This window comes from Rhinopithecus roxellana, chromosome 5 (genome assembly GCF_007565055.1).
Source record: "Rhinopithecus roxellana isolate Shanxi Qingling chromosome 5, ASM756505v1, whole genome shotgun sequence".
Taxonomy (NCBI): Eukaryota; Metazoa; Chordata; class Mammalia; order Primates; family Cercopithecidae; genus Rhinopithecus; species Rhinopithecus roxellana.
In genome coordinates this window covers 167,646,591-167,665,298 of record NC_044553.1, presented here as the reverse complement: position 1 = coordinate 167,665,298, position 18,708 = coordinate 167,646,591, and the positions used below count along the sequence as shown (strand labels likewise).

Sequence of the window (18,708 nt, the reverse complement as noted above, 5' to 3'; positions counted from 1 at the left end):
AGAGCAAGACTCTGTCTCAAAAAAAAAAAAAAAAAAAAAAAAAAGGAAAAAAGGCTGTGTTGTGTTAGAACACCTTACATTGCCAGAGGTACTGGTCGAGAAAATACAAATGGCTGCAAGACCTAAGAACCTGGAAACAAGTGATAAAAACCAATTTGCAGTTAAAATATGTGTCCTTAAGTCCACGCTCTATAATGGAAATATTTCACTCTGCACGAGCCAGGCAGGCGTTTTCACAGGGCCTGTTGGTCTTTGTTTGGCTGCAGCTTGGTTATCTGAATGTTTCCAAGACCAAGGCAGATCCAGAGGGAGCCCAGTTAAGAGGACACAGGGTCACTGACAGTACAGTAAACAACACCTGATAGCAGGAAGGAGACAGCTAAATGCCAGCCAGATTCCAAAAGCCCTAAGGGTCTGAGGATCTCAAGCCCCAGCCTGCTGTATGCCTAAGACCGAAGACCGCCACCTTGAGCTGCACAAATTGATTGATATTCACCTTGGTGCCTCTGAGCCATCAAAGAAAGGTTACTGAAGCTCAGATTAATTTGTGTAAGAAAACAGAGGAAATAAATAGAATGCATTTTTTTAAGTTTGGGATTTATGTGGTTAGCTTCATTTATTTTGAAATTTAGAATGTCCTCTGGTGGGACTGGATGAATGCAACTTTATTGCATCCACCTAGTTTCTGATGATTCTTGCAAGCAGTGGCAGAAAATAAAGGAGGCTGTGAAGCCACCAGGCTTCCCTACCTCATGCAGAGTGGGGAAGAAAGTGGATGTAATCAAATGGCAAATGCTTGTTTTGTAAAAACGTGTTGTGTCCTAATAAGGCCCTGCGGCACAGTGGTTACGAGTCCAGGCCAAGGGGCTGACCGCTGGTCTTAGAAATCAGGCTTTACCACTTAGTAGGTATGTGTGGCTCTTTGGCAAATGACTTAATCTCTCTTTGCCTCAAATTCCTTACCTGCAAAATGGGTATAATGTAAGTGTCTGATAGGATGGTTGTGAAGTACTACTTGTGAGCCCTGAGATCAATGGTAGCAATCAGTTCTTTGTTGGCTAATGTCATATTGGTAACCCATCCCCCTTCCTTGCTGCCTTTACTCTTTTTTTTTTTTTTTTTTTTTTGCGACAGAGTCTCGCTCTGTCACCCAGGCTGGAGTGCAGTGGTGCGATATCAGCTCACTGCAAGCTCTGCCTCCTGGGTTCACGCCATTCTCCTACCTCAGCCTCCCGAGTAGCTGGGACTACAGGCGCTTAGCTGTTGTCAGAAGAAGGCAGAGGGCAGAGCTGAGCACAGTGAAAATGCATGCTTAGCAAATATTTTTGTTTTTCTGAGACAGAGTCTTGCTGTGTTGCCCAGGCTGGAGGGCAGTGGTGCAATCACGGCTCATTGCAACCTCCACCTCTTGGGTTCAAGCAATTCTCCTGCCTTAGCCTCATGAGTAGCTGGGATTACAGGCACACACCACCATGCCCAGCTAAATTTTGTGTTTTTAGTGGAGACGGATTTCACTGTGTTGGCCAGGCTGGTCTCAAACTTGTGACCTCAAAAGATCTGCCTGCCTCGGCCTCCCAAAGTGGTAGGCTTACAGAGGTGGGCCGCCGTGCCTGGCCAGCAAACATTTGTTGTCTCCAGAGTGCACTAGGCAGGATTTCACTTCAGTGCTAAGATTTTGGCTCTCTTTTGCTAAGGTCGATATAATTTTATTAGTGATCTGGTTGCTCCCAAGATATCTCTTGGGTTGTATTAACTGAGGAAGAAAGGAAGTAGTTTTTTTTTTTTTTTTTTTTTTTCCTTGTTTTCCTTGTTTTGTTACTTGATATGCCCAAGTGGTGTTGTTCATTGAGGTAATTCGAGGTACACAGGGGCTGTGACAGTATCCACCCCTCACTACAGCTGAGATGGTAGGGGGCATGGAGAGTGGGATTGGCCAAGGCAAATACAGAAGCCCAGAGCTCCAGTTCCATGATGTAAATCTTGTACCAAATTTCAGTGAGCATTATTTTCTACACGGGGAAATGAAATGATGGAGTGTTTAAAACCTAGAACAGCACTGGGTAGATGGCATAACTTTTTTTTTTTTTTGGTTGGTGTGAAATGTTAGGTTATTTCGACTGCAAGGTGAATCGGAAAGTCTTGGTAGGAATGTAGCTTCCCCCCGCCACTTGGAAAGGAGTGTGTGATTTGTTTGCCAAAGGCCCTGGTAGCCTTCAATCTGTCAAAACGTTGCAAGCTGGGAGCGGTTTGCCAAAGCAAACTATCAAAGTGAAATAACACACGAGTTGCACACACAGAGACACATGCATGCTCTCTCATTCTCCAAACATTAATTTTGAATTGGGTCAGGAGGAACAAGGATTTGGGCTAGATTGTTGGTGTTTTGAAAAGAGGTGGGCACAGCTACAGATACCAGTTAGCTAAGTATGCGCAAGCAGGGTGAGGTATCCTAAAACAGAGTGTGCTGAGCAGGGGTGAGAAACTTTCAGCCCTTGGCAGAGTTTCCTCTGGCCCCTGGGGTTATATATTGCTGTGCCTGCTGTTATTGTAGCCCAAAGAATAATTGCCCCTCTGGGGGAATTTATTCTATTCCATTCAGAGCAGAGACCATTTAATATCTCAGATTCTACTTCAGAATGAATTTTGTTGGGTACCCCTATGCATTTTAGCTTCACTAGGGCCCAGTAAATGAAGAAAAGAAGCATTTGAACGTCTAAATATAATTTGTGTCGCACTTTTGTAACAAGAGGCACCAGCAAACATTTTGCTGCCATATCTTGTCATCTTCTAAGGATGGTTTTTTGGAGAGGGGTAACATAGAAATTCAAAAGCAGATCTGATTTTTATAAATCCCTCATAAAAGAAAGTTGTAAAAGCTCCCGAAGTGGCTTTGGACACTTTTGAATATGTTAATTCACAGTATTTTCACTTAATCTTGAGATTTCAGGGGTCACCAAGATGGTGAAGCATCATTCTTTAATTCAGTGAATTAAGCTCCTGCTATATAGCAGCCACTCTGCTAGGTGCTGGGGAATACAGTAGTGACAAAACAAACTCCCTGATCTCATGGGGCTTACATTCCCTTGGCTAGAGAGAGAGAAATTTAAATAAAGACATAGTGTGTTAGATAGTAAGTGCGATGGAGAAAAGGACTGGGCTGGGAGAGGGACCACTGTTTTTTGTAGGCTCAAGGAAGCCCTGTGCAGACAAGATCCTTTGGGCAGAGACCTTAAGAAGTGAGGGAATGAGTAGAATTGACCAGGCAACCTGGAATGCAGTTCCTCCGAGTCAGAGGAAAACCTAGATGTGATCTCACTCCCTCTCCCGCCCCAAGTCCCCCTGAATGCTATGGAAGTGCAACCTCAGATCAGTGATTATCCAAAACTGCTCCGTACAAATATGTGGCTACTGAGTGTGCCAAGAGCTTTGAGGCACTGAGGTGTAACACGTTTATGAAGCTGCTGTTTTTTTTTTTTTTCTTTCTTTTAACAAAACCACACCAATCTGGTTTTCTTTTTAAATGAGTAAGCAGTGCCAGAATGTGTTACAAATGATTCACATTTGTAGGCCTGGGTTCATAATGTGCTTTCTTGCATATTAACTCATTTGAGGTAGGAAGACAGATTATATAATTCCCATTTTACAGATGAGGAAACTGAGGCACAGCAAGAGAAGGTGATTTGCCCAAGGTCATGCAACCATGGAGCATGGACTTGTGAGTTGTGATGCACATGTTCTTGGTTTAGAGGTCAAATTGCATCCAGTAGTGATACAGCTATAAGATTACTGTCCTTTTGCCACCGCTGTCTGGGAACCCGCTGTCTTTAATTCTCCTGCCCTATTGCTGGAAGACATCTTGGTCAATATTTCCAGTACATTATGTGTGTAATGAACAGGCTCATTTTCAAGTATTGAAAAGTCCAAAGGAAGTTGTGTGTCGTGGGAGTAAGAAGGGGAATCATTTTAGAAGTTATCCAGGACATCGGTAACATCACCATCTAGACCTGAACCTTTAGCTTCCTGTGTCCTGAATAGCACAGATCTGTGTATCTGCACTGGACAGTACAGACAGAGAATGTTTCCGTCATCGCAGAAAACTCTATTGGACAGTGCTGCTCTAGATCCTCGGCAAGTTATACTTCAACTCTTTTATTCTTCTCCCCACTAATTTCATATTATTGTCCCGAATACATCCCTTGTTTGGAAGAATGTTGTTATAAATACAGTATATTAAAAGGAAAGTCTAGGCTGTGCACGGTGCTCATGCCTGTAATCCTAGCACTTTGAGAGGCCAAGGCGGGTGGATCACCTGAGGTCAGGAGTTCGAGACCAGCCTGGCCAACATGGTGAAACCCCATCTCCACTAAAAATATAAAAATTAGCCAGGCATGGTGGTGCCGCCTGTAATTCCAGCTACTGGGGAGGCTGAGGCAGGAGAATCACTTGAGCCCGGGAGGCAGAGATTTCAGTGAGCCGAGATCAAGCCACTGCACTCCAGCCGGAGAGACAGAACGAGACTCTGTTTCAAAGAAAAAAATAAAAGAAAAGAAAAGTCTAGTCAGATACAAACATTTTGATCTCTCATCCAGTTAAAAACTTCTTTTCTCCTCTAAGCTGGTCCTGTTGTAGCCTCAGACGCCTGTAGTAGGGAAGAGGGGATTTGGTTGGTTCCTTCACACTCCTAGTTTCCTGCCCTGCCCACTCACTGTCATTGTGAATTCCTTCAGGGTGAGGCACAGGAGAGGAGAGGAGAGGTAACCGGCAAAGAGGTTCCCAGTGGGACTGGTGTTCCTTGTAATCTGGTGCTGCTGTCCTTGGTTGGGAGATGTCCAAGTTCCAGATTCTCCTCTCTTGGGGCACTTTGGAGAATTTCCCCCTCACTAGGCTCTCCTGCTGCACCATGCCCTCCTGCAGGCTATGCAAATCTGCTGACTCCTTAAGGTCCACCTCCCTCACCTAGCTCCTGTACTCCATGGGTATAAGCCGCAGGCTTACTTTCTAGGAAACGTAGAAAGTAAAATCTTTCTGGTGAAAATCTTTGGTAGATTCCTTTCCAGATAACCTAAGTTCCATGTCTTTCCATGGTGCTAAAACATAGCATCTCCTGCCCCTCCAGGCTCTAAAAATACAGACTGTTCCCACCTAGCCCTCTCTCCATTCTTCCCTCTTGGATACTCCAGCTAAGGTTTGGCCTTTAGATGTTTTTCAGAGGAGAATCAGGCACTAATCCTTGTACCCCTGGATACCAGGGCATCTGGATCAAGCTCTGAATGTTGTCCCTCTTGCTTGGCTTGGGGAAGAGCTCCTACTTTTCCTTCCCCATAGGGGAGTGGAGGGGCTGTATGCAGCTCTCCTACATTGTCTTCAGGGAAATCCACACCCAGCGAACTCCATCCTCCAGCCTCCTTGTGCATACAGGTGGGAGGTGAGTGAGGGGATGACAAGCACCCACTTTGTCGTTCCTCGATAGGCAGTGCAGCTCTTTGGAATGTGTGCATACTTAGTACCCATGTTCTGAGCTCTGGATCCTCAGCTGCAACTCCATGACTACAGCAAGAAGGATGCCTGCAACACCATATTACAGAGACCATCTTCCCTGCTTCTCACCACATTGCACAGTCTCTAGCCAGTCTGTCCATGTCTGTTCTGTGTGGTCTGCTTGGTCACTTACTTACAAAACAGGAGCTGGGGTGGAATTTTGGATTCTTAGAAATGGTGGATGCTTTATCCAACTCCACAAGACCTAACTCCCAGCTTCAGGCAGGTTTTCCTCATCTCCACCCTGATGTGGTGGTTTTTCTTGGTCTGGGGCAGTGTTTCACATCTCTCAGTTGTGTTGCAAGTCTCAAAAAGGTTGGGAACCACTATATTATTTAACTTAGGTTAAATACGGTTTGACAAATGGTCAAAAGATACAGCGGCCTCATTGCCGGGATGCTTAAAATAATGACACTGATGATTTGAAATCATGAGACCTTGGGCACTTAAATTAATTGACAGTGCTTGTCTCGCCTTTGGTCCGAGGTTACATTTCCAATCACATTCAGGTGGGCCTTGGGGCAGGAGAGGGAGTGAAAGATCTAGGTTTTCCTCTGACTCAGAGGAGCTGCATTCCAGGTTGCCTGGTCAACTCTACTCCTTCCCTCACCTTCTTAACTTACTAACCATGCCAATTGTTTTACCTCTGTCATATTCAGTGATCCTCACAGAAGGTGAGAATGTTTGAGGCATGGAAATGCTAACTGACCCGAGATCACCCAGATGGGAATGATGGAGCTGGGATTCTAGCCTGGCTCCATGCCCTCTCCAGCACACCCTGCTGTCTCAGCCGGCTCCTATTTCCCCACCTCCTCTTTATTTGATGACATTCCCTAATCAGGGCTGGTGACAGTGAGGCTTAGCACAGCTAATCCCACCCATGGAGAACATATGTGACATCAAAAGGCTGGAAAGAGGCACAGGAATGGTTCCCAGGAAAGCATGAGCTGTAAGGAGAGGAACTTCCCTGGCAGACTCAAAGCCCACACGTTTCCCTGACCCTACCACCCGTGAAGGACCGCATGTGGGCTGCACTAGCACTCCCTCTGCCAGGCATGGTGCATCCTCTTACTCAGTTCTCCCCTGAACCTCTGAGCCAGTTCCTGTTGTTATCCCCATTTTTCAGGGGAGGAGACTGAGACTTAGAGAGGTTAAAGCTCTGACCTAGAACACCCCTGAGGGTAAGCAGGAAGGCTGGGATGTGATCCCACACCTGCCCCATGCCATGCCTTGCCACAGCACCATGCTGCCTCCCTCCTATAGGGCCAACAGTTTGTGTCTTCACTGGGTCATGTCCCAGGGCCTGGGTTGGGCTGTTCCCCCCCATCCACTGATGAGATGGTGATGCTGCCTTCCACTGGGTGCTGTTGCCTGGAACATACTCACCATCTTGCCTGTTGCTATTTTCCCTTTTCAGTGTCCTGGGTTCCCTCCTGCTGCTTGGATTCCAGTTCGTCTGCCCACAGCCCTCCACTCAACACAGGAAGGTAAGCCATGGCCATCCAGAGGTTTTCTTCTCTGCCCAAGAGGCTAGGGTCACTCTGGTCACTGCCCTGAACTTTGTTCTATTTGAAGGTGAGTCACCACTGATCCTGAAAGGAAGCACAATTTACAGAACGTGGAGTGTACTATTCTGTTCTCCTCACATTGCTATAAAGAAATACCTGAGAGTGGGAAATTTACAAAGAGGTCTTATTGGCTCACAGTTCCACAGGCTGTACAGGAAGCATGATGCTGGCCATCTGCGTGGCTTCTGTGGAGGCCTCAGGAAGCTTACAATTATGATGGGAGACAAAGTGGGAACAGCACTTCACATGGCTGGAGAAGAAGCAAGAGAGAGAACGGGGAGGTGCCATACACTTTTAAACAACCAGATCTCACGAGAACTCATTATTGCCATGACTGCACCAAGGGGGATAGTGTTAAACCATAAGGAACCATCCCTATGATCCAATCACCTTCCACCAGGCCCCGCCTCCAACATTGGAGATTACAATTTGACATGAGATTTGGGTGGGGACACAGATCCGAACCCTATCATGGAGCTTAAAATGTGAAGCTGGTGCCTGGAGTCGGTCTCTGATTTGAGAGCAATGGCAACTTTGCAACATGTGTTCGCTACAATGGACAGCTGAGAGGTCAGTGGGAGCACTCTACAAAGGCATGGGCAGGACTTAAGGAACCCACTTGGAAATGGAGGGGACCAGTATGGAGCTTTTACCCTCTCTTGGGGCACCTTCAAGGTCAAGGGCAGGGATAGAGTTGCAGCTGTAGCTGTGGCTGTTGCTATGCAAGAGAACCCCCTGACAGGGAGTCATGATCTTCAGTAGAGGGACACAGTCACTGCCAACTGATGGCCAGGCAGGGATGGAACTGCGAAATAAGAACCTCACCTTCTCTTTCCTCTCACCCCTCATTTCCTGTTGGTGACTCCCTTTGGCCAAACCAAGCAGAAGGCAGAAGATAAGAAGGCTTTGATGCAGTCCCCAAAGGCCAGCCTCCTGGGCCACAGGACTGGGTGGAGAAGGGTAGACAGCATCTAAAGGAGCAAATGGACAGTATTGCATACGCTTCCCTTCAGGCTTTGTGTGTTTTATAGTAAATGAAACATCCACCATTGCCTGAATAAGCCTAATGCTGCACTGCAACTGAGCAGGTCCTTGATCAATGTTTCCTTAGAAACAATACATGACAGGACTCTTAGAAAGTCCCTAGAAGCCCTTCCTGCTACCTAGGAGCTCCTCCTGTCTACCTGGAATCAAATTCAGACTCCTGAGAAGAGATCAGTTATTTGTATCCAAGTGTGACCAAGTTGGTTGACTCCTTTCCTGAGAGAGGGTTTTCTTTTCTTTTTCTTTGTTTTTGAGATGGAGTTTCGCTCTTGTCACCCGGGCTGGAGTGCAATGGCACGATCTCGGCTCACTGCAACCTCCGCCTCCCGGGTTCAAGTGATTCTTCTGCCTCATCCTCCCGAGTAGCTGAGATTACAGGCCTGCGCCACCACACCCAGCTGCTTTTTTTGTTTTAACAGTAGAGACGGGGTTTCACCATGTTGACAGGCTAGTCTCGAACTCCTGACCTCAATCAGGTGATTGATCCACCCACCTCGGCCTCCCAAAGTGCTGGGATTATAGTCGTGAGCCACTGCACCGGCCTGAGAGAGGGTTTTCATAGGGGAAATTCAGGACAGAAGGGGGCCAAGAAAAAAGAGTATGTGCACGTATTTGGCTAAATATGACCCTTCTTGGGAGCAGTTCTTCGTGTTTTTATCTGATTATAGACTAATTTCTTTTCTGTTTCAGTCTGTTTTTCTGGACCAGGTATAAACCTCTACTGTACTGTATCTCCCACTAGGATGTAAGCTCCATGAAAGTAGGAACTTACTAGTCTTGTTCATGGCCCTATTCCCAGCTCCTAGAATAGAGCCTGGCATGTCGTAGGTGCTCAATAAAATCCTTGTTGAATGACTGACTGACTGAATGGAAAACCTGGCCAAGGTCTAAGCATCATTTCATTGGATTCACCTGGAAATTTGCACCCCCGCCACACCCCGCTTACTCTGCTGCATCATCTCTATTCATAATATCAGGACTCAGAAAGGACAACTGCCTACTTTTATTATGAAGTTGTATTATTTATTAATGTTTAGAATTACCAGGTTTGTTAATCCTAACGGTTGAATCAATTTACTGTGTTCCTCTTGTGGTTGTTACTCAAATAGGCGATCATAACTGAAAATACCTTATACATGATCAATTTACTTTGCTGTCTCCTGTAATTTTTCAAGTTAACCTGAATGATATGTGAGTAACCTGAACAAAAGGTCCCCAAATAGGTATCACTCTCATCTTTCTTCAAGTGTTTGCTCTGAGAAATGGGGAAACAAAGATTTATGAGTTATTTTATCATTAAAATTTTTTAATTGATGTAGTAATTGTACAGATTTATGCATACAATTTGGTGTTTCAATACATGTGTATTATATAATGATTCAGTCAGGGTATTTAGCATTCTAGTCACCTCATGCATTTATCATTTTTTTTTTTTTTTTTGTGGTGAGAATATTCAAAAGCCTCTCTTCTAGCTATTTTGTCATATATAATACCTTACCATTAACCATCATCAAGCTACTGTGTAATAGAACACCAGAACTTACTCCGCCTGTCTTTGGTAACTTTGTACCCATTGACCAACCTCTCCCCACTCTCACCTCTTTTCTTTCCCCTCTTCTCCTCAGTCTCTGGTAACCTCTGTTCTCCTTTCTGCTTCTATATCAACTCTTTTTTTCTTTTTTTTTTTTCAGATTCCACATATGAGTGAGATCTGTGGTATTTGTCTTTCTGTGTCCAGCTTATTTCACTTTAAATATAATAACCTCCAGGTCCATCCATGTTGTCCCAAATGAAAAGATTTCATTCTTTTTAATGGCCAAATAATATTTCCATTGTGTATATATACACCGCATTTTCTTTGCTGTTCATTTGTTGTTGGACACTTGGACTGAATCCATACTTTGGTTAATGTGAATAGTGCTGCAATAAACATAGGGGCACAGATGTTTCTTGAACATTCTGATTTCATTTCCTTTGGATATATATGCAATAGTGGGATTGCTGGATCCTATGGTGGTTCTATTTTTAGTTTATTAAGGAGCCTCCTAATGTTGTCCATGGTGGCTATACTAATTTACAGTCCCACCAACAGTACGTAAGTGTTCATTTTCTTCCATATCCTTACCAAACATTTGTTATGTCTTTTATCTTTATTTATTTATTTATTTTTTAATGGAGTCTTGCATTGTCTCCCGGGCGGGAGTGCAGTGGCACGATCTCAACTCACTGCAACCTCTGCCTCCTGGGCTCAAGTGATTCTCCTGCCTCAGCCTCCTGAGTGGCTAGGATTACAGGCATGTACCACCACATCTGGCTAATTTTGTATTTTTAGTAGAGACAGGGTTTCTCCATGTTGATCAGGCTGGTCTTGAACTCCCGACCTCAGGTGATCCGCCCACCTCAGCCTTCCAAAGTGTTGGGATTACAGGCAGGAGCCACCACACCTGGCCAACACTTGTTTTCTTTTGTCGTTTTGATAATAGCTGTTCTAACTGGAGGGAGGTGGTATCTCACTGTGGTTTTGATTTGCATTTCCCTGATGATTAGTGATGTTGAGCCTTTCAAAATATATTTTTTGGCCATTTGTATGTCTTCTTTTGTTAAATGTCTACTCAGATCATTTGCCTATTTAATCAGATTGTTGAGTTGGTTTTTTTTTTTTTTTTGATGTTGAATTATTTAAGTTCTTTATATATGCTGGATATTAGCCCCTTGTCAGATGTATAGTTGCAAATATTTTCTCCTATTCTGTATGTTGTCTTTTCAGTTTATTGTGGACATTTATACTCCCTCACTTCACTGTTTCCATTGCTGTGCAGAAGCAAAGTTCGATGTCATTCCATTTGTTTATCTTTGCTTTTGTTTCCTGTGCTTTTGAGATCTTATTTCTAAAATCCTTGCTCAGCCCAGTGTCATAAAGCATTTCCCTTATGTTTTATTCTAGTAGTTTCATAATTTTGGGTTTTGTATTTGAATCTTTAATCCATTTTTAGTTGATCTTACTAGGTAGGGGTCTAGTCTCTTCTTGTCAGGTGGATATCTAGTTTTCCCAGCATTATTTATTGAAGAGATTGTCTTTTCCTCAATATGTATTCCTGGCACCTTTGTTGAAGATCAGGTGGTGTGTGAATTTATTTCTGGCCTCTCTGTTCTGTTCCATTGGCGTGTGTGTCTGTTTCATGCCAGTACCATGCTGCTTTGGTTATTGCAGATGTGTAGTATATTTTGAAGTCAGGTAGTGTGATGCTTCTTTTTGCTCAGGATTACTGTGGCTATTTGGGGTCTTTTGTGGTTCCATATGAATTTTAGGATTATTTTTTCAATTTCTGTGAATAATGTCATTATTATTTTGATAAGAACTACATTAAATCTGTAAATTGCTTTGGCTTGCATGGCCATTTTAACAATATTAATTCTTCCAGTCTATGAACATGGGATATTATTCCATTGTTTTTGAAGTTTTCAATGTAGAGATCTTTCACCTCCTTACTTAAGTTTATTCCTAGTTATCTTATTTTTGTTTGTGTATACTATTGTAAATGGAATTATTTTCTTGATTTCTTTTTCAGATAGTTTGTAGTTAGCATATGGAAATGCTACTGATTTTTGAATTTTGATTTTTTGTGTCCTCTGACTTTACTGAATTAATTAGTTCTAAGAGTTTTTTGGTAGAGTCTTTAGAGTTTTCTGTATGTAAGATTGTGTCATTGCAAACGGGGACAATATGATTTCCTTCTTTCCAATTTGGATGCCCTTTATTTTTTTCTCTTGCCTAATTACTCTGGCTAGGAATCCCTATGTTGATTAGGGTGGTGAAGGTGGGCATCCTTACTTTGTTCCTGTTCTTAGAGGAAAAGGTGAAAGCTTTGCTCAGTATAATGTTAATATAATTTATACTATTCAGTATACATTATTCAGTATAATGTTAGCTGTGGCTTTGTCATGTATGACCTTTATTGTGTTATGGTACATACCTTCTATACTTAATTTGTTGACAGTTATTATCATGAAGGAATGTTGAATTTTGTCAGTTGCTTTTTCTGCATCTTTTGAAATGATCATATGGTTTTTGTCTTTCTGTTCATGTGGTGTGTCACATGTATTGATTTACATATGTTGAATCATCCTTCCATCCCTGAGATGAATCTCACTTGATATTAGTGAATAATCTTTACAATATGCTATTGAATTCAGTTTGCTAGTGTGTTTTTGAGAATTTTTGCATCTATGTTCATCAGAAATATTGGCTTATAGTTTTCTTTTTTTGTTGTATCCTTGTCTGGTTTTGGAATCAGGATAATTCTGGTCTTGTAAAATGAATTTGGAAGTGTTTCTCGTTCTTCAGTTTTCTGGAATAGTTTGAAGAGAATTGGTGTTGGTTCTTCTTTAAATTGTTTGTAGAATAGAACAGTGAAGCCATCTGGTCCTGGGTTTTATTTTGATTAAAGACATTTTATTACTGATTCAACTTCCTTACATGCTATCGATCTCTTCAGATTTCCTGTCTTTTCATAATTTAATCTTGGTAGGTTGTATATGTCCAAGAATTTATCCATTTCTTCTGTGTTCTTAAATAGTTGTTCATAATAGTCTTTTTCTGTTTATCAGTTGTCATGTCTCCTTTTTCATACCTGATTTTATTTATTTGAGTCTTTTCTCTTTTTTTTTCTTAGTTAGTGTACCTAAAGTTTGTCAATTTTGTTCGCCTTTTCAAAACACAAACTCTTTATTTTTTGATCTTTAGTTTTATGTGTGTGTCTTTTGTTCATTTCTACTCTGAGCTTTATTATTTCCTTCCTTCCACCAATTTTGGGTTTAGTTTGTTCTTGAGGTCCATGGTTAAATTATTTATTAGAAATCTTTCTTGTTTTTTGAAGTAGGAGTTACAGGAGGTAATGGAGAAAAGCACCAAAAAACCTATTAACCATTCTTGCTTGTCTGAAGGAATTTTTAAATTTCCCTTTTAATTTCTTCATTGACCTACTGGTTATTCAGAAGCATGTTGTTTAATGTTCGTGTATTTGTAAGGTTTTCAAAGATTTTCTTGTTGATTTCTAGTTTTACTTCATGGTGGTGTGAAAAGATACATGTTACATTATCTTTTTAAATTTGTTAAGACTTGTTTTGTGGCCTGACATGTGATCTAACTGGGGAATGTTCCATGTGCAATTGAGAAGAATGTGTATTCTGCATCTCTTGGATGGAATGTTCTGTAATTATCTGTTAGGTCCATTTGGTCTATGGTGCAGTCTAAGTCCAGCTTTTCTTTGTTGATTGTCTGTCTGGGTGATCTGTCTGTTGTTGAAAGTGGGGTGTTGAAGACCCCTTCTACCATTGTATTGCAGTCTATCTCTAATATTGATATAATAATATTTGCTTTATATATTTAGATGCTCCAGTGTTGGGTGCATACATATTTATAATTATATCCTCTTATTGAAGTGACACCTTTATCATTATATAATGACCTTCTTTTTACAGTTTTGGATTTCAAGTCTATTTCATCTGATGTAAGAATGGCTGCTCCTGCTTGCCTTTGGTTTCCGTTGGCATGGAATATGTTTTTCTACCTCTTCACTTTCAGTCTGTGTTTGTCTTTAATGGCAAGGTGAGTTTCTTTTAGGCACCATATAGTGGGATCTTGTGTTTTTTTAATCCATTCAGCCACTCTATTTTTTTAAATTAGAGCATTTAATCCATTTACATTCAAGGTTGTTATTGATAGGTAAAGTTTTCTGCCATTTCGTTAATTGTTTCCTGGTTATTTTGAAGATCTTTGTTTCTTTCTTCCTTGCTTGTTTACGTGTGTGGTTTAGTGGGTTTCTGTGGTGCTAAGCTTTGTTTCTTTTCTCATGTTTATTTGTATATCTGTTGTAATTTCTTTCTTTGTGGTTACCATGGGGGCAGCATAAACAGTTATAATAAACTATTTCAAGTTTAAAACAACTTAACTTTAGTTGCATTAAAGTACTTTACATTTTTCCTTCACCCCCAATTTGTGTTTTGGTTGCCTTAATTTACATCTATATCTTTTGTATGTTCCTCAGCCACTAATTGTAGTTGTTGATGTTTTTTACTTTTTTTGGCTTTAAACCTTCATACTAGAGAGCTGAAAGATTTTCATAACACCATTACAGCACTAGGGTATTCAGAGTATGACTATGGATTTACCCAGACTGGTTTTGTATTTTCACATGTTTTCATGATGGTAATTATTGTCTTTCTGTTTCCAGCTATAGCAATTCCATAAGGATTTCTCAATGAATTCTCTCAGGTTTTGCTTGTCTGGGAAGACCTTTATTTCTTCTTCATTTCTGAAAAACAGCTTTGCTGGAAATAGTATTCTTAGTTGGTTGACAGCTTATTCTTCTTTCAACACTTTGAATAGATCATTTCATTCTCTCCTGGCATGCAAGGTTTCTGCTAAAAAAAATCTGCTGGTAGTCTAATGGAGATACTCTTACATGTAACTTATATGTAACTTGATGTTTTTCTCTTGAAGCTTTTACAATTCTGTCTTTGACTTTTGGCAGTTTGTTTGTAATGTGCCTCAGAGAGGGTTTTTGTGGGTTGAATCTCATTAAAGACATTTGACCTTCCTGAATATGGATGTCTACATCTCTCCCAAGACTTAGAGAAAGTATTGTTGTTGTGGTTAAATCAATTTCCTGTGCCTTTCTCTGTTTCTTCTCTTTCTGAAGTCCTATAATGCAAATATTTGTTCCCTTAATGGTGTCCTGTAAGTCCCATGTGCTTTCTTTGTTCTTGTTAATTCTTATTTCTTTTTTCCCTTCTGACTGGGTTATTTCAAAGGGCTTGCCTCAAATTCAGAAATTCTTTCTTCTGCTTGATCTGGTCTGTTGTTGAAGCTCTTAATTGTATTTTTAAATTCATTCATTGAATTTATGAACTCTAAGATTTATTTGGTTCTTTTTTATATATCTGTCTCTTTATTAAATTTCTAATTCAGCTTATGAATTGTTTTCCTGATTTCATTGATTTGTCTGTATTCTTTTGTATCTTACTGAGTTTCTTTAAAATCATTATTTTGAATTGCTTTTTGGGCATTTCATAAATATCCTTTTCTTTGGGGTCAGTTAATGAAGACTCATTATGCTCCTTTAGGGGTACAATATTTCCTTGCTTTTTCATGTTTCTTGTATCCCTCTGTTGATGTCTGTGCATCTAGTAAAACAGTCATTTTTGTAATTTTGTGGATTAACTTTCGTAGGAAGAGCCTTTTCCCTGCAGATGGATCCTGGGGTGTTGGTCAGGAATGGTATATTGACTTTGGTTCTGGGTGGATTCAGTAACGTGGTCTCTGTACAGATTTTTCAACTGTGATCCTCATCTGTGGTATCTGCAATTTTCTCAATGGCCTAGGCTGTAGGAATTTGTGATGCAGTGGTGCAGGTTTGCTGGCAGTGGGGGTGCCAGATTGCTTGTCAGGCTAAGCATGTGTGGGTGTGGTGGGCCAGCAGGCTGTTTGGTGGGCTTTCCAGGAAGGTGGAGCCACTGCTGCAGTGGCTGTTGAGTTGTGGTGTGGTGTGCTGCATGACTGCATGGGGCTCTTTCTGGGCCACCTCCAGTCAAGCTGTCAGGCCAAGGGTATGTGGAGGGGGGCCTGAGTGGTTACGTGGTGCTTTCTCTGCGGGGAGAGGGAGGTGAGACATCTCTAGGCCAGCTATTGGACCAGAGGTGGCTAGGCAGCTGTGCCAGGATCTCACCAGTGGGTAGAGCCACTTTCAAGCTGGCTGTTATGATGGGTGTGAGAGCACATGAGCTGGGTGACTTCACCGGGTTTCCCCACTGTGAAGGTTTGCTTGTTTCCCTGGGGAATAGGGTACCTGATGAATTCAGATGTTGTGGTCTTGGTTGTTCCTTTGGGCCTAGGCTCTGGGCAGCTGGTGTATTGGTGCTGCAGGCACCCTTATGAATGTAGGGGAATGACGGTGGAACCTCAGAGATGGAGGAGATTGGTGGCTACTGACCCACAACACAAGATGCACTCCAGCAATAGGTCAAGTTTCAAGATGGCACCATGCTGTAGCAGCTGAGGTCATGGGGGTTGGAATGCCAAAATGTGGTTCCTGTTCTGGGGCAATGCAGCCACATGAACGCCCAGTAACTCTCCACGTGGGTTTCTGGTCCTGTAAGTACCAGGAGACCCTTTTATAGCAATGACTGTTCCTGTCTGTGGAGGTGATGGGGCGAAGGATTCCAGCTTACTTTTTCCCCGTGAGAAGAAGTTTCCCTGGCTCTGAGCTGATCCCGGTGGGGGATAGCATATGGCAGAGGGAGGATATCTCATTTCCCTCTCTGTGGTGCTATCCTGGGCTTCCATGCTCTATAGAAATTTTGTTGCTCCCCCGGTGCTTTCCAGTGTACTTCATCAGTAACTCCAGTCAAAGCATAGTTTATTTATTGTTTTGGTACCTTTTTGTGTCATGCAACTCTAGTTGGCCATCATGCTGACATCACTCTATAAGTTACTCTAGAATGTTTAATTTAAAAACTGAGCAAAAAGTATCACATCTTGGGATATGGTACCTCCTTGTCAAAGCAGTACTAAGAACTTTGTAGTAGAAAGACAGATTAAACCTTTTCCTCAGAATCATGTGGAGATTACTTTATATAGAGAACATACATTTTAGAATAGTTTTTGAATATAATAAATATGTGTACTTGTTATCTTGGCCACCAAGATCATTGCCATTCACTCAAGACAAGAAAGGATTCACTGTTTTCCTTGGTGGTGAGTTTCTTTTTGATGTTTTATCAGAGCTTTGTGGAACTGTGGCTGTCATCCTGGTTATGTGCTCAAAAACTTGGCCGCAGAAGCAGTACTAGCAGTAGTAACATCCATTTTTTCCTGCAAGATGTGAAATGAGGAAATGCTTATTAAAACAGGAGTCAACATGTTTTTAAATAAAGGGTTGTTGAGAACATTTTAGGCTTTCTGTGCTATAAAGTCTGTCACAATTCTTCAAATCTTCCTTTGCAGCACAAAGGCAGCCATAGACAATGTGTAAATGAATAAGCATGGCTGTGTTCCAATAAAACTTTATTTACAAAAACAGGTGGTGAGCCAGATTTGGCTCATGGGACACAGTTTGCCAACTCTTGCTCTAAAGTCAGGATAGAAAGGCGTTAGCTGCAAGTATACATGTTTTGGAATTTGAAGTTGGAAATTTTCTGCTCCTGGGACTTTAAGAAACACAGAAGATTTTGGGAAAAAGTATTTTTTTAATCAAAGCATGAGACTTACGAATGTGATCAGATTGTTTTCATTACTTAGATAATCATAATTGAATTTTTGCTGACCCATTGTTTTGTGGCAAAATCTACTTGCAGTCTTTAGCAGACAGCTGGGGCATAAAGAATGAGAAAACCATTTATGGTAAATTCTTAAGAGACAACATTATTAATTTGTATACACTGTAGTTTAGTATGTATATGAAAACTGCTACTAAAAGACATCGCTTTTTTTTTTCTCAGCACAGTGGTGTGTCCAACTTTAGCATATGGAAGCATTTCTACAATGTAAGTTATTCTGAGGAAAAGACATAATTTGTAAATGCTGTCAAGTAAACTATGCATTTCCACATGCTGCTTAGGTGACTTGATACATCTCTGCAAAAACTGTCCCATAACAGTGCAGGAAAAGAGGACCCTGGTGCAGAGTTTAAGTAGCTCTTTCCAGATGTTTCTGCCCAGAAGTCATCCTCATGTTCCTGCAATATGAACAGTATCACAAAGAGCTGTTCAACTTCTATTCTTGGTAATTAATTAAAGATACTTGGCAAATGACTATATTTTTAAAACTTTCTGTAGCTTCATTTGTGGATAAAGTGAAACCAAGAGTAGGAAAAAACTTGAGCAAGACTTTAATAAAACAATAAGTTATTAGTAAGGGAAAATACGTTGATTGTAGAATGCTTTAAAATTAATGAACTGTTCTACTGTCTGCCCAGCAGACACTCCACAAACAAGTTGTTTTACAAGTCATAATGTGTATGGTCAACATACTGTATGCAGTAAAGATTGTGAGACATTGTATTTTTTAGTTCCACATATGAAAAATCATACATACACTTTAATCACAACTGCTCAAACGTTTTTGGTTAACTTTTTAAATTAAAAATACTTATGTTTATTATAGAGAATTTAGAAACAATGAAAACTAGAGGAACTAAAATCTCATTGTCATGGCCACCAGCCAAGGGGAACTGCTTTTTTAAACTGTTATTTATAGAAACTCTGAGAGAACGGAGATACTGCAGAATGAAATAAGGGTGAGGTAAAATATTTGTCTTGCTAACTGATAAGCAAGTCACAATGCGAACAGCGGAGGACCTTGTGATGGGTTACAGGCATTATTAATGCAGTAGGATGTGCAACCAGTGACTTTAGATTGCCCCTTGACAATGTCTTGCCGTTGGATTCTGAACAGAAAGCCTATAGAAGGGAAAAGATTTCAGATTAATAAAACTCAAATTATTGCTTCTATATTCAATAGGAAGAAAGGAAAAAACAGTAATGCACCTAGAGGAAAACA

General features: G+C 41.3%; 1 protein-coding gene across 2 annotated transcripts in view; it reads left to right on the top strand.

Annotated features, from left to right (window-relative positions):
• Positions 1-18,708, top strand: part of THSD4 (thrombospondin type 1 domain containing 4) — a 702,136-nt gene that overhangs the window by 32,671 nt on the left and 650,757 nt on the right. For both annotated transcript variants that reach the window (XM_030929758.1, XM_030929757.1), the window contains exon 3: positions 6,956-7,025. In XM_030929758.1, the coding sequence (XP_030785618.1) occupies positions 6,956-7,025 (70 nt within the window). The remainder of the gene's footprint in view (positions 1-6,955; positions 7,026-18,708) is intronic.